Genomic DNA, 25424 nt, shown 5'->3' with positions numbered 1-25424 from the left:
AATTATGAGGCTTCAGTATTAACCGCATTTTAGAAATCTGCAAGGGGATTGACACAAGCAAGCAAACAAAAGACCTGGAGTGATATAGAGGCACTCATAACTGAAAAGGTTCAATCTCCAGTGGTGACTTAACTGCATAACCTTAGAGTGGCAGGAATCCATCATGGTGCCTGGGAACTGAGGCTGCAGTGGTAGCCAGAAGCATTCACAAATGTCAACAGGTGAACAGGTTGTATTCTCTCCTCGGATTCACATTGGGTTACTGTCATTCATACCTTCATAACTGCTTGCTTTTCATGACATGGACTATAGCTTATTATATATTCCACCCACTTGCATCAGAGTCTGGTTTAACAGAGTGGCAGAACACTAGATTGTTCCTGTTCCTTCTGAGATAAAGGTCTGATGCAGATACAATGCTGGCTTCCTGCTAGCTGTGGTCAACAAATTGGAAGCCAAACCTTCCTCTTTCTGGGGCAAATTCCCTCTCCTTTTGCTATGATGAAGCAGTTTGTTGGCTCCAATGCTTACCACTATTAAGTCTAGCCAGGATTTCCCTTAAACCAGGTTCTTGAAAAGGAGGTGAGGGGCTTTGTGGAGGGACTGCATGTTCTCAGATCTGGCTCTTAATACCCTTACTGTAGTGAGGTAGGAGATAATATTACTGACCTAATGTGACAGCACAAGTACAAAAGTTAAATAATCAGTATTTAACAAATGATTCCAATACCTTTAAAATGGAAATTAATGCTCTAGATGGCAGAATTAATTTAGTATACAGTGGTACCTTGGGTTACAGATACTTCAGGTTACAGACGCTTCAGGTTACAGACTCTGCTAACCCAGAAATAGTACCTTGGCTTAAGAATTTTGCTTCAGGATGAGAACAGAAATCGCAGTGGGTGGCAGCGGGAGGCCCCGTTACCTAAAGTGGTACCCCAGGTTAAGAACAGTTTCAGGTTAAGAACGGACCTCCAGAACGAATTAAGTTCTTAACTTGAGGTAGCGCTATATCTCTTTTTGGATGAAGGCTGTGATGCTGTATTCTAATACTCATATCTTTTTGTCCCAGTGACTGGAACATCTGGAGTTCCCGAGAACAACCCACCTTGCACCGTAAACATCCCGATTGCTCCTATTCACAGCTCAGCACAAGCAATGTCACCAACACAGAGCATAGGACTGGTTCAGTCTTTGCTGGCCAATCAGAATGTGCAGCTGGACGTCCTCGCCAATCAGACGACAGCTGTGGCAGCGGCGGACCACGTGACTGACAACGCAGTCCACTACCCAATCCCAAGCAGGTATTCCAACCCAGGCCAAGTGATCTTTGGAGGCGTTGAAATGGGGCGCATCATCCAGGCACCCCCTCAGCTCCCTCTGCCGCCCCAGGGTGCAATCCAGATGGCAATTGTGGACCACAGAGATGGGGACAGAGACCACGAACACCTCCAGAAGGCCAAGACATTGCGTCCAGTGCCACAGGCAGCTGAAGGAGAAGCATCTGTCTTCACGACTGCCCAGGAAATTCAGATGAACAAAATGAATCCTCCCCCTCCGTACCCTGGAACCATACCAGCAGCTCCGACTACAGCTCCTCCTCCTCCTCCTCCGGTACCTCCTCAACCTCCCATAGATCTCTGCTTGAAAAAGGGAGATTTCCCCCTTTATTCCACAGGGCATTATCAAACCCCTCTCGGCTATGAAAGAATCACTACCTTCGACAGCAGCGGGAATGTGGAGGAAGTTTGCCGGCCTCGAACGCGGATGCTGTGCGCCCAGAACACTTACACTCTGCCAGGGCCTGGCAGCTCCGCCACTTTAAGGATCACTTCCTCAGAGAAGAAGATTCAGCAGCCTTGTACCAGCGCCACCCTAAACAGGCTCACGGTGCCGCGTTACTCCATTCCAACCGGGGATCCGCCACCTTACCCGGAGATCGCAGCCCAGCTGTCTCAAGGTCGCGGCATGGCCCAGAGATTGGACAACAGCATAATCCACGCCACTCTGCGGCGGAACAGCAGAGAGGCAGCGCTGAAAATGGCCCAGCTGGTCGACAGCCAGAGAGCCACTCTGCAGCTGCCCCCGAAAATGAAGAGCAACATTGTGGCAGCCCAGTACCAGCAGAGGGTGCCAACGGCACTCTACACCTGCAGCCAGTGCAGCAGCGGCAGTGGCAACAACGGTGGTGGCGGTGGTGGCAGCGGCAACCCTAATAGCGGAAGTGGGAATATGAGTGGCATCAGTGGTAACAGCAGCACGTCCGGCATGAACAGCATGAGACTGGACATGACGACCGGGAGCAGCTCTCAGCACAGCTCGGTCATCGCACACTCCGTCAGTACTTCGCCCCTGGCCTCCCAGTCCTCTTACAATTTGCTTAGCCCACTGGACAGCTCTCGTGAACGGACAGATTACGTGAACTCTGCCTTCATGGAGGATGAAGCTCTTTCTCAGCACTGCCCCGTGGAGAAACCGGTGCGCCACATGCCTGTGGCCATGGCTGAGCCAGGCATTGGTGTCAAAAGACCACCCCCCTATCAGTGGGAACCAATGGTGGGTGAGGAGATATGGGTCCCTCAAGAAAGGACAGCTCCGAGTACTTTGCCTCACCCTGCCAAACCTGCCCCCCTAGTCATTGGCCAAACTCAGCACCTGGATATATCCCGAGCACCGTTTGTTTCCCCCAAATCTCCAACCAGTCCCACTGCCACTTTCCAGATGAGCTACGGGGTTGGAGCCCCCTACTTGGGGAACTACGGTGTTCCTCCCCCTCCTCCCCCTCCTCTTCTTCAGGGAATGCAGGTCCCCTGTTCTCCCAAAGAAGCTTTGGCCCCACCCCAGATTGCACAGCAGGAGCCAACGGTTGTGCTTCAGCCAGGTTACCCCTCCAACCTTGCTTACTGCCCTTTGCCCCCCCTGTACCCTGGAAACAGCACTTGCTCGAGTTTACAGCTGCCACCAATGGCCTTGCACCCGTGGAATTCCTACAGCACATGCCCACCTGCTCCGCAGAGCACCCAAGGCACTCTGCCCCCCAAGGCGCTGCTGGTGGTGGAGAAGCCTGTCATGTCTCCTCCTCCACCACCACCACCACCACCAGTGGAGCCTCAAGGCCACACGGGCACAGACGCGATGGCGGAGACAGCAGACAACTTCCAAGAAGTCCTGTCCTTGACCGAGAGCCCCGTGCCTCAGCGGACAGACAAGTTTGGGAAGAAGAATCGGAAGCGCCTGGATAGCCGAGCAGATGAAGGGAATATGCAGGCTATTACAGAGGGAAAGGTCAAGAAGGAGGCAAGGACGACTCTGACCGACTTCAACTCACTGATATCCAGCCCTAGGCTGGGCAGGGAGAAGAAGAAGGTCAAAAGTCAAAAGGACCAGTTGAAGTCCAAAAAACTGAACAAGATGAACGAATTTCAGGACAGCTCAGAAAGTGAGCCTGAACTGTTTATTAGCGGGGATGAGCTAATGAACCAGAGCCAGGGCAGTAAAAAGGGATGGAAAACAAAAAGGAACTTGAGAACAGCCAGTGAACTGGATGAGTTTAAGTGCCGGAAAGCCAACGAAAAGGAGGATGGGCGGCTGGGAAGCCAGGGCTTTGTGTACGTGATGGCTAACAAGCAGCCCTTGTGGAATGAGGCAACACAAGTCTATCAGCTGGACTTTGGAGGGAGAGTGACCCAAGAATCTGCAAAAAACTTCCAGATTGAGCTGGAAGGGAGACAGGTAGGATAACGAGTCGGAAATTCCAGGCTGTTTCTTGTGTTAGGCCTTGACATGTGCGCCAGAGGAGCAGGGCTGGCCCAAGACTTGTGCCTCTGATGCGAGTGCTGCCACTGCCAACTCCTCCCCCCCCCCTCCAGCTTTGTAAGTTTTGCTGCAGCTAACATGGTGGCAGAACTCCCCATCTCCTCCCACCCCTATCTTCTGCCTTGCTCTGGGGAAAGGGATCCTTCCTTAGGGTTAGGCATTCTGGGCGAGGTGGCCTTGGAAAGTGCCTGCACCACTACCACTTTGTCTCAGTGGCTAGTTAAAGGTTTCAAATCACTAGTAACTTCTAACTATTTTTTAAAGTCCAGCTGTTGTGGCAAAGCAGTGTTGGGGCAGGCACTCTTCCAGTTCACCTCACTCAGAATACTTTGCTCTAAGGAAGGACCCCCTTCAGTGTAAGGCATGAGGATGAGGCAAGGGTCTGGAAAGCTCAAAGCAACTGGGTGGTTGGGTAGTGGTGACAGCTGGGTGGATGGACTGGTGAAACGAGTGAGTGAGGACCTGGGGGCAGTAATCTGTGACCTCCTACTGCCACCACCAGAAACAGTTGCCTCAGTTTGCTTTCTACAGGAATGCTGGCCCTGCAAATGCAGTATGATGTGACTTCCTTCAAATAGACACAGCTTCTTGCAGATTAATTTGCAGGAAATAGTGGCATGTGAAAGGCCTGGTGCAAACAGGATCCTGATGCCTTATCCCTTGGGTGGCCAATATCTGCCCAAGGCATTGGACATACGTTTGTGTAACATCTGTAGAGCATTTGTCTCTGTCACAATTTCACAAATATTGAATACAGTCCATACAGAGGTTGCCTTTGAGGTACAGGCAACTTCTCTGCAGCATAAAAATCTTGACTGTATAAACTCAAAGCTATTCTATTCCACCAAGAAGAAATTTGATGGTAGCTGCTTATAATTGTGGCTTCTGTGCCTCAGAGCAGCTATAACAGATTATGGGATATTTTAAATGTCACTGTGAATAGAAACATATGAACCCATGTAACTATAAGGAACATAGAAATATGATGTTATCTTCAGCTGATGTCATACCACAGATGCACATTTCGCATGAAAATAATGCAATGTGAGAACAGCCTTTTGGTCCTGGGATTGCACTCTATCATGATCACAAGAGTAATACAACAACCAACCAACCCAGTGTCAAAGGTCATGAGAGTCTGAAAAACAAGCAACAGTAATGTATGTGTAAGGTGAAAGTGATGGGGGAATATATGAACTTTAAACCCTGGCCATTATTTTCAGTCTCTTAGAGCAGGTATAGTGAATTTGTGGCCTTCCAAATGTTGTTGGACTACTACTCCCATTGTTCCTGACCATTCACAATGCTGACTGGGGCTCATGGGAGTTGGAGTCCAAGAACATTCAAGAATCATCAGTTCCTCAGCCCTGCTGCTGCTGCAGTGTAGAAAAACTGGTGCATTCTGTAGCAAAGATATATGAAAGGAGGTGCAAAACATTGTACAAACCTTAGCTTTTATTTGCTGGGATCCAGGATTGGAATGGCACTGTAGCTAGCTCTGCTTCGTTGTGTAATTTTGCAGACTCCCTGATCTACCAGGAGGCTGAGCAGACAAGTCGCTGTAGATTTGATTGTGATATCTATAGGTTATTTTGGGATTGCAGTCATGTTGCATCGACGTTGTCCAAGAACAACCAAGATCCACCAGAACATAACGGCTTCAGTCTGTTGAAAATCATGGAAAATTCCTGTTGTGCTGATATGATCTCCTCAGAATATTCAACCTCATTCATCATTGTGGGCTTTGAACTTCCCCTGTGAAAATAGGTGAAGCCAGTGCTATAGAGGCGCCAGAACTCACCATGAACACCTCCCTCATTCTCTTAGAATGGCAATGGCGCCCACCTGAGAGGTGCCTGAACTGAGTTCCTCGGGGCAGAGCCACTTGCCAATTGAAATGCAGCTCTCATATGAGGCAAGAAGTTGTGAAATCACCCCCCCTTGCTTTAATGGGCCAATTTTCATATTTAACTCCTGCTCGATTTCTTGTTTATCTTTACCAACTTTTCCTCTTCTTTATTTCTTTCCCCACCACTTTCTCCTCCAGGTCATGCAGTTTGGGAGGATCGATGGCAATGCTTACATTTTGGACTTTCAATATCCATTTTCAGCGGTGCAGGCCTTTGCAGTGGCTCTGGCTAATGTGACTCAGCGCCTCAAATGAAAAAGAGAAAAAGACCAGAGAGGGGGGAGGGAGAGAAACCCTGATAAATCTTTCTCATAATGGCCAACCCACGGAGGCCTGGCAGAGACGTGCAAAGGATTCTGCAAGTAAAGAAGAAAGTGCAACTGGAAGAAAAGAGCGAGTGCCCAAAGGAGGGCATCAACTGTAAACATTATCGGGGATGGGGTGGGGACTCTGTGGTTTGGGATTTATTTTATTTGAATCAACATATGTGCTGGTTTCTTCAGGGCAAGCCAAGGAGGAGAGCTATTCAGTGTTATGTTGGGAAATGTGGCTTTTGGCTTGTTGTGGCGGTTCTTCTGTGTTTGCTGCAAAAAAAAAATAGCTGATGTAGGCTGATAGAAGGATTTTAAAAGACTGCCCTTCGTTTTCTTTCATTCTTTTATAGACTGCCTTATACCATGCTGTTCTTTTTAAAGCAGGGAATGCAACTTTCTTTCCCCCTGGACCACTTTGTACTATTTTCATCAATAGTTACAGCAAAAAAAGGAAAAACAAGAACAACAAAAATGCTACTATATACTTGAAGACACATGTTTCTTCTCTGATAACTGAGCACTGTAGGCACCATGGAGGTTTTTCAGAAACCTTACCTAGTTTCCAAAATGTTATTCAGAAGAAAAGCAGAGCTGTTACCTGTTGGATTGCTTGCAAAAGATGGCCTGATCAGCACATAATGCTAAGACAGATGATGACATAGCTTGGATAAGCAAGTATGCAGCTACAGAGAGCAAAGGTTGTGGCCACTTCAATCCTCCCCTGCTCCTGTGATACCCAGAGCAAAGCCATGGTTTGCATGTGAACCTGGCCTCATGGTTTGTCCTAACTCCAAACAAGCCATGAGCTGTAAGCAAGGTTTTTTTCTTGGTAAATCATTAGTTTGGATTGATACCAATGCTATCACTCAGCAAGGCCTGAAGTGGGAAACATTATGACAAATCTCCTGGGTTCACAAAGAACGAAAGAAAGAGGAAGGAAGGAAGATGAAAAAGTGACAAACCCCAATGCAGTCCCAGAATATATGAGGAATCTTTAATAAAAGTGTCAGTTGTCTGATGCATTTCAGTAGAAATGTTCCTTGGGGTCACGAGAATATTATTTTGTTGGAATAACCTAGCAGGAAGACGTGTTTTCCTGCTGGAGAATTTTAACAAAATAAGATTCTGTGTCAGGGACTCTGCGTCCCAGAGGTAGCTTTCTACATAAATGCATTGGGCAAGTGACATGTTTATGTCAGTTTCCTCATCTATCTTGGCACCTTTAATCTTTTTAGTGCTGCACTTCTTGACCATGACACCTTCCCCATGGAAACTAGCAGCCTAAGTCATTCAGCGTTGGGATTTTTGATTGCAACCTTAGAAAAATATTCACCCTTCCTTTGCTCACAGGCTTATTTGACTTTAATTCTCCACACACATAATGATGCAGAGCATGGTTTCTCAAAGGTGGCCACCAAGATCTTTTGTGTGCATTTGCTCGATTGATTCCATTGATTCTTCTATATGAAACAGGCTGCAATCAAGAAAAAACTGAGAGGATAATGTGCATACACACATGATCGGTGGAGTGCATTCTCTCATTTCACTTGCACGGGATAACATAAGAGGTAATAAAACACTTGGATGGAATCGGCAACCCCTTCTGGCACAGAGCCTGTAGACAAATGAATGGCCAAGTGCCCCCTCCATTGCTTCCTAATCAATAGCATGCAGTAGGTTAACCCTTAATGCAGTCTTCCCAGTACGTTGACATTTTCTTTGACATTTTCTTCGGCTACACTTGCCATCCAGTAGCGGCTGTTGGGGTGGGACAGAGCTGTGGAGCTGCCCTCCTGTTGCTGACATTGCTGCAGCTTACCTGGACTGCGGGGTAAGGGCTGTGTGGATGTGCCTGTGAGAATGGCCATTTGGCTCTACAGGTTTGTCTACAAAGCCCTAACCTCACTGCTGGCTGCCTCCAGTCATATCCAGGTAAGTTGCAGTGATGCCAGTGTTCAGAGGGCTGCTCCACTCCACAACTCCAGCCACTACTACTGCAGTCACAGCTAAAGACTAGCTTGAGAGTCACCAGGATAGTGGAAAGGCTAATTAGGGATACGTAACACTTCAGATAATTCTGGTCAGGATTATTCCATAAGTGGGAGAAGTGTCTCTTGATTTCTAGATTCTAGAATGTGAAATGGAGCTTTTAAGTTCAGGTCTATATAAAAAAATATATGGCATTTAGGAGAATGGCATTTAGCAGTGCTACATATCCTAGAAACACACTTAGAACATTTCATCTAAAACATTTCAAAATAAAACCGGGGAGAAAAATCAACATGTTCGCAGCTGGCATCAGCATCTGACATCCTTACGCAGCTGCCATGGCACCTGTGTGCTGACATGGCACACTGGTGATGCTTGCTCTGGGCTTTTCTTTAAAAGAAATTCTGGTCTGATTCTCTGAGCACTGCCAGGCACCTGGATTTAGCCACCCTTCTCATTTCCCACAATGCCCCCCAACCTAATTGTTCGTGAGCATTGTGGGAAATTAAAAGGTAGCTAGATCTAAGTGACCAGAGCACGGCTACCACTGTCAGGCAAGTCCACTAGGACCTACTGATAGCAGACTGGTGCCACTAGAGGACGCTGCCCAGTGCCTTTTCAAATTTGGAGTTGGCCCTGAACATGTTAATTGTGTCAATGTATCTGGAACCCTATAGAGAAAATAAAGCAAATATAAAGAGAAGCAAATATAGAAGCATTAAAGCCTTAGTGCTGATTGTTTTTTAACAAAAGTATCCTTGCAAAGTGGAGTACGAACAAAGATAATTAAGAATAGATCCCAGCTGTGTAAGATCAATCTGAATCAGTAGGAAGGTTTGCACAGGTCACTGTGTGGGGAAATGTCTCCAGACTGTTACTGGAATGAAACAAGCTCTGTGATCCTCTCCCAGCTGTAATTGACACTTATAATACATGTCTCAGAATTCCCCCAATATATTGTCTTAAAAGACATTATCTTTTACGTTTTTTTGGTCTTCATAAACTTGAATTATATTATTTACAAGGAAACCTTGGGAATACAGAACCCAGGCCTAACTAACATTTCGTTTGAAGGGAAGTCTTGGAAGATGTATAGAAAAATTAAAATATTGGTGCTGTGGCTTGTTTTTGTTGTGTTCGTGAAATGAAAGGCAAGACCAACTAACCTAGTAAGAAGACAAAGTGATGGAATAAAAAGGGCCATATTTGCTTTTTGTGTTAAACTCTGCAGCCTTAGGCTCCAGCTCATGTGAGCAAGGTTGGTTCCCTTACATCTCTACAAAATTGAATTGGATCCAGTGGTCTACCAAAACAGAACCCAGTGCCTTTTGGAGACTGCAGTCCATATATTATTAGGCCATGCTGGTGCTGAAGCAGCTTCTCAGCTGATTAAATAGTAGAACTGGCTCTTGAGACTCAAGGTGTACTCTTAAAGTCACATGATGCAGCAACTTGGTTGAAGCTAAGCAGATCTGGGTTTGATCAATGCTTGGATGGGCAACCCTATATATACTGTCTTGAATGTACATGGAAGAAAGGTGGAGTGTAAAGAGTGGCATATAAATTAAATATATAAATCCTGGTTTCCTGCAGCGAACAGTATAGCATCTTGTGCAGGGAAAATATTTTTAAGGCCCATGTCCCTCATACTTTCCCCTTCTAGTATCTTTTAAGAGCTTTGTATAGAAGTGGTGTGTGTGTGTGTTTGCCTGAAGACCAGATGGAGTCTTTGTGATGGCAATATAATCTGACATAGAGTTCATGTACCAGCTTTGAGGAGCTTTGCATTTGACATTGCAACGTTTTGCATCTTTGGCCATTTCCTCCCCTGCTTTCTAAAGGGCATTTCATACACTGTATGAAACCTAAGTTTGCCCGACAAAGGTATAATACCTGTGTTTTTCATTCGCAGGTTACATTTTTGGATGTGCACCTAAATGAAATGTGTGAAGTGGCTCTCACAAGCAACTGAAAAGATAAGAGTAGGAGAAAGTTATGTTAGAGCTGGTCCTTAAATTGAACAGACTGATCACATGTGGCAGTGGCTTATAGAGTTGAGTGTGCTGGAATATATACTTTCCCAGTCCTTCCAGCACTTTTGGGTACAACTGGAATTTTCTTCACTGCCTTGTCATGTAACTTCTATCAGGGCAAGACAGCCATAGCAGTCAGGAGCTGGTCAAATCCTCTTGTCCATTGTCCCTTCCTCTCTACAAGAGTGATGGTACATGCTAAATATGTCATTTGGAATGTTAATAGTTTATGAGGAACTTCTAAAAAGTAACACTTTTCAGAATATTACTGGAAGAATTGGCTAAAATGGATACGTTTTAAGATTGCATTCCATGTTATGCAGCAATTGTTTCACACCAAAATTATTGGGATGGAGAGAGAAAAATCTGATGCAAACCTTTTAATAAATTTGATTTCTGTTTAAACCAATGCATACAACCCAAAATATTGTAATCTGATCGAGGTGTTCTGGAGAGTTAGGAAGGTCTTCACTTGTTGAATGTTTACTCTGTCTTTATAAATGGCTAACTGAAAGAGGCATTGAAATAGTGTGTTAAGATGAAATGGGTAAAAATATTAGAAGATGCTTGTATTTCCAGTGTTTTGTTAAAATAGTGCTCAATGAGCTCATGTCATAACCATTGTTCTTGTCATTTCAGGTCCGTTTCTCTTTTCTTTGTCTCCATTTGGTCTTCTGTTCTAATTTTCCCTACCCCTCTCAGTCTGTGTTTTTATCCTCTCCTGTTATTTAGCAGGGGAGGGTTTTAAGCTCTTGCTATTTGTTGTAGATACAATTTTTTGTATTATTGTGGAATTGCATGGGGATACATAGGGTTGAAAAGGCACTGTAATCTTTACTGGAAAAGGGTGATATTTTTTAATTTTGCATTTGTTTATAAATGCATTATTTGGGTACTGTAACTTTGGTAATTGTTTCTGAATTTATTACTTGCCTTTAAAAATGTTATTTGAGGATTGCTTTTGTTTTATTTTTATTTTCTTCCAAGTTTTAATAAAAATATATAGTCAGGTGCATGGATTTCCTAACCATGCAAAGCCTGCATGATGATCTCAGTTCTGCAGAGAAAATGGTACACTTATCTGACCACCTGCAGTATTTTTAATGGCCTTTGTTTTGTTTTTCTTTTCTAAATATGCCATTCAGACCTGGGTTTCCATTGTAATTCTGAACCTTGCCCTGACCTGCCTCTCCTGTTATGTGCCCTGTGTAATAGATTGTGAAGAAGGTACCTAGAAAGCATTAAATGGTTTCCTTTCAAAAATGTGGTTTGTCCAAAATTTTGACTGTCTACATGATTGAAATGGGGTCAGTTGCCCTATTTTCCTTGATGGTTTGGAATTGTAAGAGTTGTCCAGGTGTTGCTTATTAAAGTTTTGGCAAACTAGAGAAACTGTGAGTTGATTTTGGTGTTTTGTCTCACACTGAGAATCTTGAATGTTTGTGTGTTTTAGTATGCAGTGTATAGCCTCAATATTCTTAACAGATTGTTTTATTCTTATTTGTATATCTGGATGCCTCTTGTTCTTTTTGATGCACACTTGCTGTCATTCCTACAGCATGATGCTGGACCAGAAACCTTCTGCTATAACCAAATTTTGGATAACAGCCAGTTTCCTCTGGATAGTTGATGAAGATATCACAATGGGATTTGTGTTTCTTGTCATACTTAAAAGTAGATAAACAAGGAACATCAGTGTTCCCTCAAAGAAAGCCTCCATATTTTCCTTTTCTGTAAATAAATAAAGTACTGGGGTGCAAGATTGTTACCCTCTTTTAGTGGGCAACCTTTCTGGATGCAGATGCAACACATATTTCTCAAGTGGAACCAGGTACAGTCCATATGCTCTTGCCTCTGAATCACCATAGTGAAGCCCTACTTTGGATGCCATTGGAAAGGAGCCCTTTTAAAACTCTGACACACACACACACACTCCAGAAACATGACTATGTAAGGCTGATGCCTTAGAGTTTATAAAAATCCCAGAAGAGTGGATCGCGGTGCCAGCAACAGCAAGGTCTCAGTTCTCCAGACTCTGTCAAACAGCAAGACTGGCACAGCACTTGGTACTGCAGGGCTTCAAACGAGGGTGGAATTCCCAACCCCAATGGGGAACAGGTTTTATTGGCTGCGCTGCTAAGGGTTTGGAATTCAATTTATAGAATTCTATGCTTTCAATTGTGGGCACATAAGCAGCAACTCGAGTGATAGGCCACAGGTTCTGATTTTGCTCTCAATGCAAGCCAACTATTTGGAGTGGTAGGATTCTGCCACTTGGGTCAGACTTGAAATGTAGGCGGAGCCAGAATTTTATAGTTTGACAGAGCAAATTCATGGAGGATGAGGCTTTATTCTAATTCCACTATTGGAGGAAATATGCCTCTGTACCAGTAGCTGGGAATCACTTGGGCCCTGCTTTTGGGCTTCCTGTGGGCATCTTGTTGACCATTCTGAAAACAGAAATACTAGGTGGGCGTTTAGTCTGATTCCGGGGGTCTCTTATGTCCCCCCCCCCCACACCAGTTTCAAGAACTGCCCATTTCTCACTTGCTTGGTCTTTGCTTGGAAACTGATGCTTTAAAATTGACAGGCAGCTGCAGGTATTGTTTCTACCCCGCCCTAATGTGCTCCTCAAAGCAGAGCCAAGCCTCATGTTCTGAACTGCCTGCAGTCTGAAGTCTGCTGAAAGGTGATACAGTATTCCAGTAGCACGGGCGCTTCCTTGGGCAGGAACCAAACATATATCGGACAAAATACCAGCTGATGGAGAAACTGCTCTGCTTGCGAGGAATACCGTGTTGCCAAATGAGGGCCTCTGCCCCACTTCAAACCATGCCATGTGTAAACGTGCCTGAAAAACATCACGGGACCAGTTTCCCAGGGGCCATTTTGCCACCAGTCCCCAGTGGCGCTGTCCACGGTGCTGATTCTTTTCCAGCTCCACCTGGTCCGTGGACCATGGGGCTTTTATCTCGTTAAAAACAACCACCACCACCATACATTATCGGCCAGCCTCGCCTTGCCTGCTCTTTGCGCGCATTTAATAACAAAAGCCCTCCGCGTCCCCTTAGAAAATGTATGGGGCTTCAGCAGCCAAAGCAGAGCTGGAGCCGCCGCCGCCGCCGCCCACAAAACTCCCTTCGGCGCCCAGTGGCGGCGCTCTGCCGAGAAAGGAAGAGAGGAAAGCGGAGGGTCGCTTCAAGCGGCGGCCTCTCGGCCATTGCAGCTCTCTCCCCCTCGGCAGCCCGGCTCAGCCCCGAGGAGCTCCAGACCGAGGCCCAGGCGCCACCGGGGTCTCCATGGCCGAGCGCAGGAGGCGGCGGCGGGCTTAGAGCGGGGCCCCCGGGGGTTGCTGCTGTCTCCGCGGCCGCTGACTGGGTGAGGAGGGGCTGGCGCGATGTCCGGGTGCGGGATGGAGGCCGATTACCCCGCCTTTGAGAACCCGCTCTGCGGCGAGCTCAAGCACATTTGCAAAAGAATCAGAGAGACCTACAAGGAGATCAAAGAAGACCTGACCCCTTACAAAGATGATCGCTACTACAGGTAAGAGCAGGGGGGGCGAAGGGAACAGCGCGCGGAGGGATGGAGAGCGAAAGAGAGGCCTTTTTATTTTCTAGGGAAATAGCTGTTTGCATTAGCGGTCTGGCCAAGCCCTGTTAAAAATGCTTCTTTAAATACAGCAGGTAGGATTCAGAAGCAGCTATTCATTTATGAGCAATCCCAAGGGGAATCCTTATTTGCATGCACTTTGGGGGACGTGATTTCCAGAGTGAAGCCTTCCCACCCACCCCTCCTCCTCCTCCTCCTCCTCCTCCTTGCCGGCTGCGACAGTCTTTTCCCTCCCGCGCCGCCGCTTTCTCAGTACCAAGGATGGAGATGGTCCAGCGTTTCAATATGGCTGCTGGGAAAAGGAGAGTTACCTTCTTCCAGCGGAGCTACCCTTTTGGGTTCTTTTGCGATGTGGTTTTGAGAGTCCCTGAAAGGGAAAGAGTTGCTTGTGTAAGGAAAAGGGGGAAAGGGAAAGAGTTGCTTGAGTAACCTTCCTGATGGCATTTTCTAAATGTGGAATCTGGGTCTGGGGTTCTTCTCAACTCTGATCATATTCCACCACCACCCTGCCCGGAAAAGCTGAGAGGGATTTCCCCCACCCCATCACCGCCGAAAGAGCCCATGATCCTCTTGTAGTTACATGGGGTTGTAATGTAAATAATCAGGGCTCCACCTTCTCTCCCATGAGTCCTCAGGATCCAAGAGCTGTGGGTTCTTTGCTCATTCTTCCCTAAACCTTCTCCTGCCCATATTCAGGTTTCCCCCCACCTAATAGCTGATTTCCCTTCCATATGAAGAAGAAAACTACCTTTCCGAAATTTTCAGAGTTCGACAAAATCACAGGAGCAAGGTGTCTCCCTGAGCCACAAGCCAGGGAGTGTCCTCTGTGTGGAACTCCATGAAATAGATGGTTCCTATGGTCAGGGGTCCCTTTACCGTTACCTATGCATACTACATGCATTACTAACTAAAGTCTTTGCGGAATTTTATTTTTCCATGTGGTTCAGGTTCCAGCAACTCTAGCCATAAAGAAATACAATTAAAAAACAACAGCCCTCCTTGTAATAGTGGATGAAATCCAGCTCCCCTAAATCCAGTGAGAGGTTTGCTGTTGACTTCAACAAAATTAGAATTGCATCCTTTACCTACAGTCTTAGCTCATATCCCTTGATGAAAGGCACATCTCTGTACATATTTACTCAGAAGCTAAGTTTCACTGTGCTTAATAGGGATTGTATTGTAAATTACGGGTCTGCTGTATAATAAAAACGGAGATGCAAACCTTAAGAAGTATTATAAAATTAGAAATTAAGTAATAACCAGGTCCAATCTTATGAGCCAGGAAAAGCCTGCTTCTATCTGAATCACTGGTGGGTGGCGCGTCACATTTTGCCTTTTGTACCGTCAGGACAGATAAAGGCTATTGGAGGTTTGATTATTAAAACGAACTATTTTTTTTATTTTAAGTGTGTGTATGTGTGGGGAAATAGAAGGTAAGATTTGAGTGGCGTTGCTGAGAACTAAATATATGCCTCTCTTTCCATGGGAGATAGCTCTGTGTGCGTATGTGTGATTGAGATACTTGAAAACTACAATTCCCATGTCTCCTTGCGAGACGCACTGCCATGGAACTAACTGCCCTGAGGTAGTTTCGCCCCCGGCGGCTTTCAAACTGACAGCTGTTCGCAGAAGGAGCAACGCGCAGGCGCACACCCTCTGTGCCTAACGGGCACACTATACTGACAGGCTCTCAGAGGGTGTTTTCCGAGGCGTTGCGGCCCCGCCCCTCCGGTCACGGCCCCGCCCCCTACAGCGCCCGAGAGGCGGAGCTGGCACGTTGGGTGACGCACGCGGAAGTGATGTGCGCAGCTGGCGCTGCCACGGAGCTTGGCGGGCGGGCGGCTACCGCTTAGCTTGGGAGAGACCCGCTGCCGGAGTGGAGGCGGCGCGGCGCGCATGCGCAGCATGGATATGGATCTGTGAGTTTTGGGGGTAGCGGGACCTGCGCTGAGGGGGGGGGGGTGCGCGGTAGTTGCGCAGGCCGCGGAGGGAACTCTGGCTGACCTGAGCCTATTCCTCTGGCCGGACCACACGGGTTGCTGAGCGAGTGTTGCCCCGCCCCACCCGGAGCGTGTAGTGCTTTAGGCTCAGATTTGGAGGAGGAAAACGCTCCTCTTTCCCTGCCTTGTGGGGCTGGCGAGAATTGGGGGGGCTTAGGCTATACGAGGAACTCTGTCTAACCCAGCGACCTGCTAATAACAGTGTCCCAGAGCTCACAAGCAGAGCAGAATGGGAACAGCTCCCTCGCTACCTCCCTATTTTAGCTAAATCGGAGCAAGCTGGGAAGGCAGCAGTTCCCTTGAAAAGGCAGCAGTTCCCCTGAACATACACTGACTGCTTGCTTATTATGGAATAGTCGCCGCCACCCCCTTTGCCTTTATAATTAGTGTCAGAGCCTTGGGTCAGCAGGTGACAGGTGACAGGTGAATATGACACAGACTTTGACCCGCAGCCCCGTTCATTTTAGAAACAAATCATTTGAGGAATGGATCCTTCTTTCCTCTAGCTCCTTTATCGCTTAGTGATTGTGAGAGGCAGGGAGAGATGTCTGAGCATGTGTGTCATATTTGTACCACTCATTAAGGCCTTTTGTGCATTTGGTGAGCCGGGTAGTGTTAACTTATTTTTGACAGAAATGCTGAGTGGAAGAGAGTTGCCTCACATTGTCCCCAAAGCCATGCCTGTGTAAAGGCTGGAGTCTGGACAGTTGTTGGCTCGAGTTATATTGACATACAAAAGCTAGCTCAAATGTTACAGTGAAGCAGGATAAGACATTTTCAGGTACCACATGTCTTAACATAGGTACCACACATGGAGTCCTGTGTTCAGCTCAGGGTGCTACAATTTAAGGATATTGACAAGCTGGAATGTGTGCAAAGGAGGGTGACCAAGATGCTAAAGGGTCTGGAAACCAAGCCTTATGAGGAACAGTTGATAGAATTGGGTTTGCTTACCCTGGAGAAGAGGGGACTGAGATACGATGCACATCTTCAAATATGTAGAGGGCTGTCACATGGAGGATGGAGCAAGCTTGTTTTCTCCTGCTCCAGAGGGCAGTACCTGAACCAGTGGCTTCAAGTTACAAGAAAGGAGAGTCAGTCTAAACACCGGGAAGAACAGTATTCTGGAACAAACTCCTACAAGAGGTGGTGGACTCTACTTCATTGGAGATTTTTAAGCAGAGGTTGGATGGCCATCTGTCACGTATAATCTAGTTGAGATTCCTGCATTGCAGGAGGTTGGACTAGATGACCCTTACGAGTCCCTTCCAACTCTGTACTTCTATGATTCTATAACTTCTGCTATTGCATTTAAAGTGGACTTTTATCAGTGATGAGATCCAGGAGTTTAAAAAGTAGCTGAGACCCTCTAGATCTTCCTGTAGATGAAAGCTTCACTCAAGCTCCAATTCACACATGTTAAAGAGAAGTGCTGTTCTTTTGCACTCCTTGTTTCTTTAAATGTATGAACTGTCTATGAGATAGTTTGAAACTAGCTCTTAGTAGGACTGCTGTGGTATTTACAATGTTTGCAAATGTCTTAGGAAAGATCTGTTTAAGAAGCCGAGTTCAGGGTGCTTCTGATTTTTGCTTCTCCTCATACTTCATACAAGTTTAATAAATTTAATAAATAATACCTATTTTCTGCTTGTGACCTTTAGAGAGAACGGAATGATTTCTCTGCCTAATTATCAGAAGCAACTTTATAAAATGTGTGGACAAAAGTTCACAAAACTGGTTCTTAAAACAAACACACACAAGCTATGATTCAAGGCCACTAGATCATTTCCTTGCTCTCCTTTCAAGGAAACCGACTCTCCTTTTTGTGTTTCCTGCTGAGGACCTGAAGGCTGATTCCTCTGTAGAAAAGTCAACTTAAATGTTGGGTTGCTTCTCTATTGCATACTGAATCTCTGCCATAGCAAGCAAGTTAACCAGTGTCTCAAAATGACCATGGCTGTAAGAGGTGGTATTACCTTCTGTCCCCAGCAGATTTTCACAATGGCTGCTTGAAAACCAGTGCCATGAATAAAGTAGATAACTTCTAGACAACACGCTGGACTGAAAACTCATGGTACCTGACATGTTCTTCAGGAATTGAGTAATATTTTAGCATTTATATAATGTTTTAATGTGTTAAAAGAGCTTTACTTAAAATATTGCATAGTGGGTAATAGAGTCTGAGCTACAAACCAGGAAATTCCAGGTTCATAGCTCACCTTGGTCATAAGCCACTCTCTCTTAGCCTCCGGCCGCTGCCTGCAATATGGGAGAAAATAATACTGAATTAGCCTGCAGGGTTGTTATAAGGATTTTAACTAGATAAAGCATGTGAAGTGCTTTGAACACTTGAAAGCACTATACAAATTTCTTTAATTTTTGGTATTAATAGTAATAGTTCTTGTAGCAACCAGAGGTAAGATTAGATCCACACTTTCTGGTACACAGCTCAACCTCTTAGTCACTACGTTTCAGGGTATATGCAGTTGATTTGCTTCACTTGCGATATGCTCGTTTTAGTTACATCTCCACCTCTGCACATCTTCAAGTATGTGGCAGAAGATTCAGATATCCAATAATAAGCATGACCAACAGGAAAATCTCTCTGTGTTTCTTTGTTTTACTTTTGGAGAAAGCTTGGTGGTACTGCAGGAAAAAAGCACAGTAAAACAAATAATGTGAATTGCCTTGAGTCACATTAAGGTGTCATTCTGCACACTTTTCATGCAACGTACATCCTGACCATAAGAATATGACTCAGAAGAAAACCTCATTGCACTTACGCGGCGGGGTGAGCTCCCGTCGTTCGGTCCCAGCCCCTGCCCACCTAGCAGTTCGAAAGCACCCCTAAGTGCAAGTAGATAAATAGGTACCGCTTTATAGCGGGAAGGTAAATGGCGTTTCCGTGTGCTGCGCTGGTGCTGGCTCGCCAGAGCAGCTTCGTCACGCTGGCCACGTGACCCGGAAGTGTCTCCGGACAGTGCTGGCCCCCGGCCTCTTGAGTGAGATGGGCGCACAACCCTAGAGTCTGTCAAGACTGGCCCGTATGGGCAGGGGTACCTTTACCTTAAGAATTAATTATGGGAGGTGTGGCAAAGTGAGGGGGGTGGACTCTAGCTGAATACTTGTTTGCCAGTGGGGAAACTGACTGCTAGGTCCAGTGATGTGGGGCGGACTTTTTTTTAAAGGGCACATTTTTCCAGTTTTTTTTTCTATGAAAAAAGGTTCCATTTGATAATTTCAGTAGTAGCAATGAATGGATGCCAACAGCAAATGCAATATTAGGCAACCTTGGTGCTTTCAAATGTTTAGCTTTGTTTGCTAAATACAGGTAAAATAAACATTCTAAATTGGATTAGTCTCTAGGGCAGTGAAGGCCAAACTTGGCCCTCTAGCTGTTTTGAGACTGCAATTCCCATCATCCCTGACCACTGTTAGTGAGGGATGATGGGAGTTGTAGTCCAAAAACAGCTGGAGGGCCAAGTTTGGCCATCACTGCTCTAGTCTAGGGCATCAAAAGGTGTTCAGATGCAGATTACCTTGATTTGAAATTACCCACCCCCCATCCCACATCACTGTCTTAGAACTTCCAGCTACAATTTTAAGTCACTAATATTCCTGCTTCTTTATTGCCCATACAGTGGTGCCCCACAAGACGAATGCCTCGCAAGACGGAAAACCCGCAAGACGAAAGGGTTTTCCGTCTGCAGAGGCGCTTTGCAAGACGAATTTCCCTATGGGCTTGCTTCGCAAGACGAAAAATGACGAAAAAAAGCAAAATTTTTTTTTTTTGCTCCAAAACCCCTTATTCTGAATCGCTAAGCTGCTAAAAGCATTTTAGCAGCAAAACCGCTAATCCCCCCCCCTAAAAAAGCCGTTTTTAGCCCTTTTTTAGCCAATAGTGCTAATAGCGCTACTCCGTCAATGGGCTTGCTTTGCAAGACGAAAAAACCGCAAGACGAAAAGACTCCCGGAACGGATTCTTTTCGTCTTGCGAGGCACCACTGTACTAAATTCATCCTGGGACTGGTACGGGTGTACTGTGCGACTGCTGGTTACATGTGCTCCAAGTGAATGCTAGATCTTTTCCCTTCTTTAAATCTTCTGTTTTCTCTCTCTCCTGCTTCTCTGATGCTGCTGAGTGATGGGGTTAAGACGCCTCTCTCTTTAGGACTGTTGCATCAGAGGTAAATCAAGGACGGTTAAACCTGTGGATATGTTGTGTTCAGTCTAACATCCTTAGGAACGATTCCCCCCCCTTTTGGATCAGATGGGATCGTGGCCTTTTGAGGGTGTTGGTTTTCCCCTCTGTCTTTCACTGCAGCTTGGCTGGCCTGCATGGCTGATCTGGAGCAGCAGTTCTGTAAGCCCTTCTTGCAGTGTATCTCTGCTCCTCTGCTTTTGTACATTGCAGCCTGCATTGCATGGGAGGAAGCAAACCAAAGGCTGCTTGTGGGCTGAGTGGCATTTTGCGCTCTCTAAACCCCGGCTTTGTCGGTATAAACCATTTTGTGCCTGCAAAGTATGAAAAAGAGGCAAGCCGCAGACTTGTGCACACTTTGCGTTCCTTTCCCTCGCTCTTGTTCTGCTGTCCTTAAGTGAAAAAAGGTACAGACGGCTAGTGCAAAATCAAGCTGGATCTTGTTTACGTTACTTATGGGGAATAAAGTTAATCCGTCGTAAGCAGGGTGTATGGGGATAACTTGCAGGGGAAAGGGGGTGTATATACCTACTTCACATGCTGGTTTCTTTCTTTGATCACCCCAATCATTCCCCCCCCCCCCATTTCTAGGAACCCAACTGGAAAAAAAACAGTTGGGTGGGTGTCCAAAGGAAAAGAGCTTCTATGAGGGACAGTCACGCTCTCACTACATGCTTTGCAGTTTGGTTCCTTTGCCTCATATTTGCTGCTGCTGAGTTTGAAGATAATTTCCTAGATGATGTTTTTTTTTCTTTTTGTGAATTGCTATTTATTACCAAAAAAATCTCCTAATTTCTTAACTATGTATTTTGACATGCTTTTCGATTTCCTTGAATACCTGTAATGCAGAAGTGGAAGCATTCATTCAACAAGGAAAGTGTTTCAAAATAACATGTTAGTCCTGTTTTGAGTTCCCAATAGGCTGAATGCTAAAAGTGTCCAACCTGTTTTTCGCCCTGTAATAGATGGGTTAATTTATAGATGGCTAACTGTTTATAGTTTGAAAGTCTGCTCCATAATGTATCTTGGCGTTGCCTTCCTATTGATTCAAGCACAATCTTAATGTCAGTTCATGACTGTGCATGTGGAAAATGTTGATTCATCCCTCTTGTTACCAAGTTGTATTAAGCAGCTGATATCACGACTACTGCAGATCTGTAGCATATAAGTTAGAAAAAAGGTTGCACATACATTTCAGAATTTTGACGACTTTGAGAAGATATAGCCAATATTCCACAGATACAAATGTGCCTGCTTGTACCACCTGCTTAGCTATATGTAAGGTTCTGTTATGGGGCACACCAGTGTGTGGGGTATGTGGTCAGAATGAACCTGCTGCCAATCAAAGCAGTGCTTTACTGCCAGTCCTGGTCCCTGTTGGTTCAGCTTAATGATATTTGCTCCCAGGTAACTGTGTATAGGGCTACAGCCTTCGAAAAAGCCTTCCACTTTCTGATGGCACATTTTATCAAACAAAACGTAGAGTGTTTTTACTGGATACTTGGTGTGGGAAACTTGCTAACTTGTTCTTTCTCTCCTTGTTTGCAGGTTGGCCCCAATGCGATTATATACGCTGTCCAAACGCCACTTTGTCTTGGTCTTCGTTGTATTCTTCATTTGTTTTGGTTTAACCGTTTTAATAGGTATTGCAGGTAAGATTTTGTCTTTTCGGTTAATGATTGTTTTCTCTATTTACTTGCCTCCTATTCTTTCCCATTGTTTTGCTATCAAGATATACAGCTTGAATTTGTGCCCCTTCCTTAGGTTTTTAATGAGTAGTTGGTGGTGGGGATTGAAATTTATCAAGTATTTAAAAGAAGCTGGCCCCACCCAAAACTGACAAGGAGCAGAGAGCCTACCCACCAACCCCAGCCATGGAGCCATGTTTGCCTTTTATGTTGTCTTATCCCTGACCACAGGGACGCGGGTGGCGCTGTGGGTAAAAGCCTCAGCGCCTAGGGCTTGCCGATCGAAAGGTCGGTGGTTCGAATCCCCGCGGCAGGGTGTGCTCCCGTTGTTCGGTCCCAGCGCCTGCCAACCTAGCAGTTCGAAAGCACGTCAAAGTGCAAGTAGATAAATAGGGACTGCTTACTAGCGGGAAGGTAAACGGTGTTTCCCTTCGTCACGCTGGCCACGTGACCCAGAAGTGTCTCCGGACAGCGCTGGCCCCCGGCCTCTTGAGTGAGATGGGCGCACAACCCTAGAGTCTGTCAAGACTGGCCCGTACGGGCAGGGGTACCTTTACCTTTATCCCTGACCACTGCAAGGTTACAAATTAGCCTGTGTCTCCATTCTCACCATACATAGTCCAGAATCTGCGTCCTGAAATTATATTGAACTTAGATTTTAGTAAAACATAACCACAAACAGTGTAGTCAAGGACCAGCTTGCTGGTCCTTGAAGCAATTTAATCCAGCCGTTGATAGTCCTTCTCAAATGTACTATGTACTGTGAGAAGTGGCTAGTGCATGCTTGAGCATTCTTTCTTTTGGAGAGACATGCCTCTCAATTGTGATGTCTCGATTTCTTATGGAGAGGTTGAGTAATCACTAGTAAAAGTGTAATCACTAGTAAAAGTGATTCCTTTGATGGATTTTTTTTCTTAAGGTGATATTTTGGTATTTCATCCAATTTCTTGGTGATTTCAAATTGAGCTTTTGAACTGCTTAAAAACAGTTCATTTGATGTGATAGACCCTTTTTATTTGGCTGGAAGCAGCCAGGGTCAAGCTGCAGGTCTTGAGACATTTCAAGATGTAATGCTAAAACTTACACTGTCATCAGTTGCAGCTCCACATTGCTGTACAGTGGTACCTCGGGTTACATACGCTTCAGGTTACAGACTCCGCTCACCCAGAAATACTACCTAGGGTTAAGAACTTTGCTTCAGGATGAGAACAGAAATCGTGCAGTGGCAGCAGGTGGCTGTATTGATGCTAATCAGTGGCTGCATTTGAACATCACTGTAACCTATGGTTTATACCAGGGGGAGTGACAAACTGGCAGCTGTTCCTGTAAGCTTTTGTGCCCCCCTGGAAGACTCTCCAAAACGTGTCACCTAATTTTTCATTTTTAAATACAAAACTGTTTAAAACTTTTAATATTTATCCCCCCCAAAAAACCTCATGTTTTTCTACTGCTCCTGTAATGCAAAAGGCTTATTTGCCCCTTAGTCTTCCCCAACTTCATCCATTTTTAAAAGTCCCCCCCCAACTGTTCACAGAGGACCCCTTTTAAGATTCTGTGATATGAAAAGATTTTTGTCACACCCACACACCCAATTTCCCCAAAACGTGTCTTTTAAAAACCTATATTTTAAACTGAATTTAATAATGAATGATAAAAAAATCGTCCGAAGGCAAGCTTGAGAATTGCAGTTCTCACCATAGCCACTTTTACACTTTGGCCATGAAACTTAGGCATGCGCCCTTAGGCCATCAGAGTGCGGCCATCAGCCCCCTAAAGGTGAGCCACCCCTGGCATGTCATGATGCGACTAAGTCACAGTGAGCCTCAGGCTCACATTCTTCCCTGTCTCCATTCAGCACAGACATAGAGGAAAGAAGTTCAGAACCTTTCACTTCCAGTTCTAATTTCTCATTATTATTGAATAGATATTATCCTGCCTTCCAAATAAGATTGACTAGGGAGTGCGATCCGGTCCACAGTAGGTTGACCACCGCTGATTATTCTCTATTGGCTGGGGTATTCAAAAGTTATTTACATATTTAGTACAGAGACTAGTCTACACTGAAAACACTTGTTGAAAAGAATACAAACTCTGAACTGAATACAGTTATCTGAAGACAGTAACCCGTAAGCTTCTTGCGTGCGATTCTAAACACGCATACTTAGAAGTGTCTTGTAATGGAATTTCCTTGGTACACTTGGGATTGGAGTGCCGCTTTCAGTAAATTTCTATTCTCTGCTGAAACTGTGTAGTCAATAGTTTTGCTACATAATAATCTGAGCTACATTCCATCATGTAGAATTGCTCTCAAGCACCATATGGTACTTTGTACCATACTGGAATGGTGGACCTGACCTTTGATATTGTGGTGAAACTGTTGATGCTGTAGCTTCTTTATCCATACTCTGTTATGTTGGCAGACTGGTTTATTTGAGCCCAATTTACTGATATACATAGTTTACTTTTAAAGAGTTCAGTAGCAATAAAGGATGCTCCAGCTGTTTTTTTAAAAAAAGAAAAATACTTTTTTGAGACTTCTGTTTCTTAAAACAAGATGAGAATCCAGACTGTAGCAGAATGAGAGCTCAAAGGCATAGCTGTGGGTGCAGTATGGAAGAGCAGGATTTTCTGCAAGGCAAAGACAAGTCCGCATATTGTGGCTGACACATCCCAGCCTGCCCTTCAGACGTAGGGGGCAAGGTCTCGTCTGAGATCACGCCGTGTTCAAGATCCAAAGTCACTGTGTGGTGGTGGGAGTTCCTGTGGTCCCCTGCCCTCTGAGCTAGAAAGTGAGCTGAGGGGCTTTCCCTCTTGCACTGAGTCACAGTGACACCAGGAAAGCACTGAGAAATCTCTCTGCATTGGGGAGGGCTCCTGCATATTTTCCAGACCATCCTCTGGCCAGTGGCAAACTGGCATTTGTAGTCCCTTGGGTGGTGATGAGCATGAAGGAAGGGTGGGCCTTGAGAGATGCCACCTGCTCCCACTCTTCAAATATTATTTCACTCCAGTTGTTTCTGAGGCATTGCTAGATACTGCAGTGGGCAATCCCTCTTCCTGCTGCTGGACTGTGATATCATAGAAACCTTCTCAAGGCTGCTCTCTTCCATTGTGCTGCAGTGGTTTACAAAAAGAAAATCTGGTTGCAAACCTGTTGCAGGCAAATCAAATCTCCTGTTTCTTGTGCCTGGCATCTGGAATTCTGCATGTGACCTGAATTCACAGCAGGGCTGGGGAATCTGTGGCTGTCCAAATGTTGGACTAAAACTCCCATGAGCCCTGACCATTGTCCAGGCTGGCTGGGCTTGATGGGAGTTGGTGTCTAATAGCATATGGAGGAATGCATGTTCCCAACCCTGATACCGAGATGCCATTTAGCTATCATGGCTAATAGTTATTGATAGACCTGTTCTTCTCCCACCAGAGGAAACAACCTACTTATAGAAAGCTGCTATACTGGGGGCAACTAGGCTGGTACCCTTTTCACTGGCATATCGCTTCCTGTGTGCATAGAGTGTGTTTTAAAAGTGGGAGGACCATTCAACCCTCCACTAAAACGCCCTCTAAAGTAGAAGAGTCTCTGGCTATGTAGTCTATAGTCCAGTTTTGTTCTGTGGTGAGCTATATGTCTAAAGATCATTTGACGTCTGTAGTGTATGGTAATGTGAATGTGGAACTTGACTCTGAGTCCAATTGAATTCTATCGGCAATGTGGATAAGAAATCATCCCTTAATTTTGATGCATGTGTAAAACAGGAGCTTCTGTGTAATTTAACATTCTCTATCTGTCTATCATTCCTGACATTTTCAGCTAATAACGGTTGTCATTAAAAATTTAGGCTACAGCAGGTATTCGCATATTGAA

At 45.4% G+C, this 25424-nt stretch overlaps 2 protein-coding genes across 10 annotated transcripts in view; both read left to right on the top strand.

Annotated features, from left to right (window-relative positions):
- TULP4 (TUB like protein 4) overlaps positions 1-11453 on the top strand; it is a 97386-nt gene extending 85933 nt beyond the window's left edge. For all 4 annotated transcript variants that reach the window (XM_083434344.1, XM_083434346.1, XM_083434345.1 and 1 more), the window contains exons 14-15: positions 1073-3732; positions 5864-11453. In XM_083434344.1, the coding sequence (XP_083290470.1) occupies positions 1073-3732; positions 5864-5980 (2777 nt within the window). In that variant the 3' untranslated portion in view covers positions 5981-11453. The remainder of the gene's footprint in view (positions 1-1072; positions 3733-5863) is intronic.
- Positions 11454-13012: 1559 nt separating this feature from the next.
- TMEM181 (transmembrane protein 181) overlaps positions 13013-25424 on the top strand; it is a 30795-nt gene continuing 18383 nt past the window's right edge. The window contains exons 1-3 of one of the 6 annotated variants that reach the window (XM_083434169.1): positions 13013-13604; positions 19813-19857; positions 21420-21523. In XM_083434169.1, the coding sequence (XP_083290295.1) occupies positions 13459-13604; positions 19813-19857; positions 21420-21523 (295 nt within the window). In that variant the 5' untranslated portion in view covers positions 13013-13458. Of the gene's footprint in view, positions 13605-15428; positions 15590-16776; positions 16817-19812; positions 19858-21419; positions 21524-25424 lie in introns of those variants that run through there. The other 5 variants (XM_083434171.1, XM_083434173.1, XM_083434170.1 and 2 more) reach the window with 5 other exon arrangements.

This window comes from Podarcis tiliguerta (assembly GCF_965153285.1).
Source record: "Podarcis tiliguerta genome assembly, chromosome: 3".
Classification (NCBI taxonomy): Eukaryota; Metazoa; Chordata; class Lepidosauria; order Squamata; family Lacertidae; genus Podarcis; species Podarcis tiliguerta.
The sequence above is the reverse complement of the archived record's forward strand: the minus strand, read 5'-3'. Positions and strand labels throughout refer to the sequence as shown.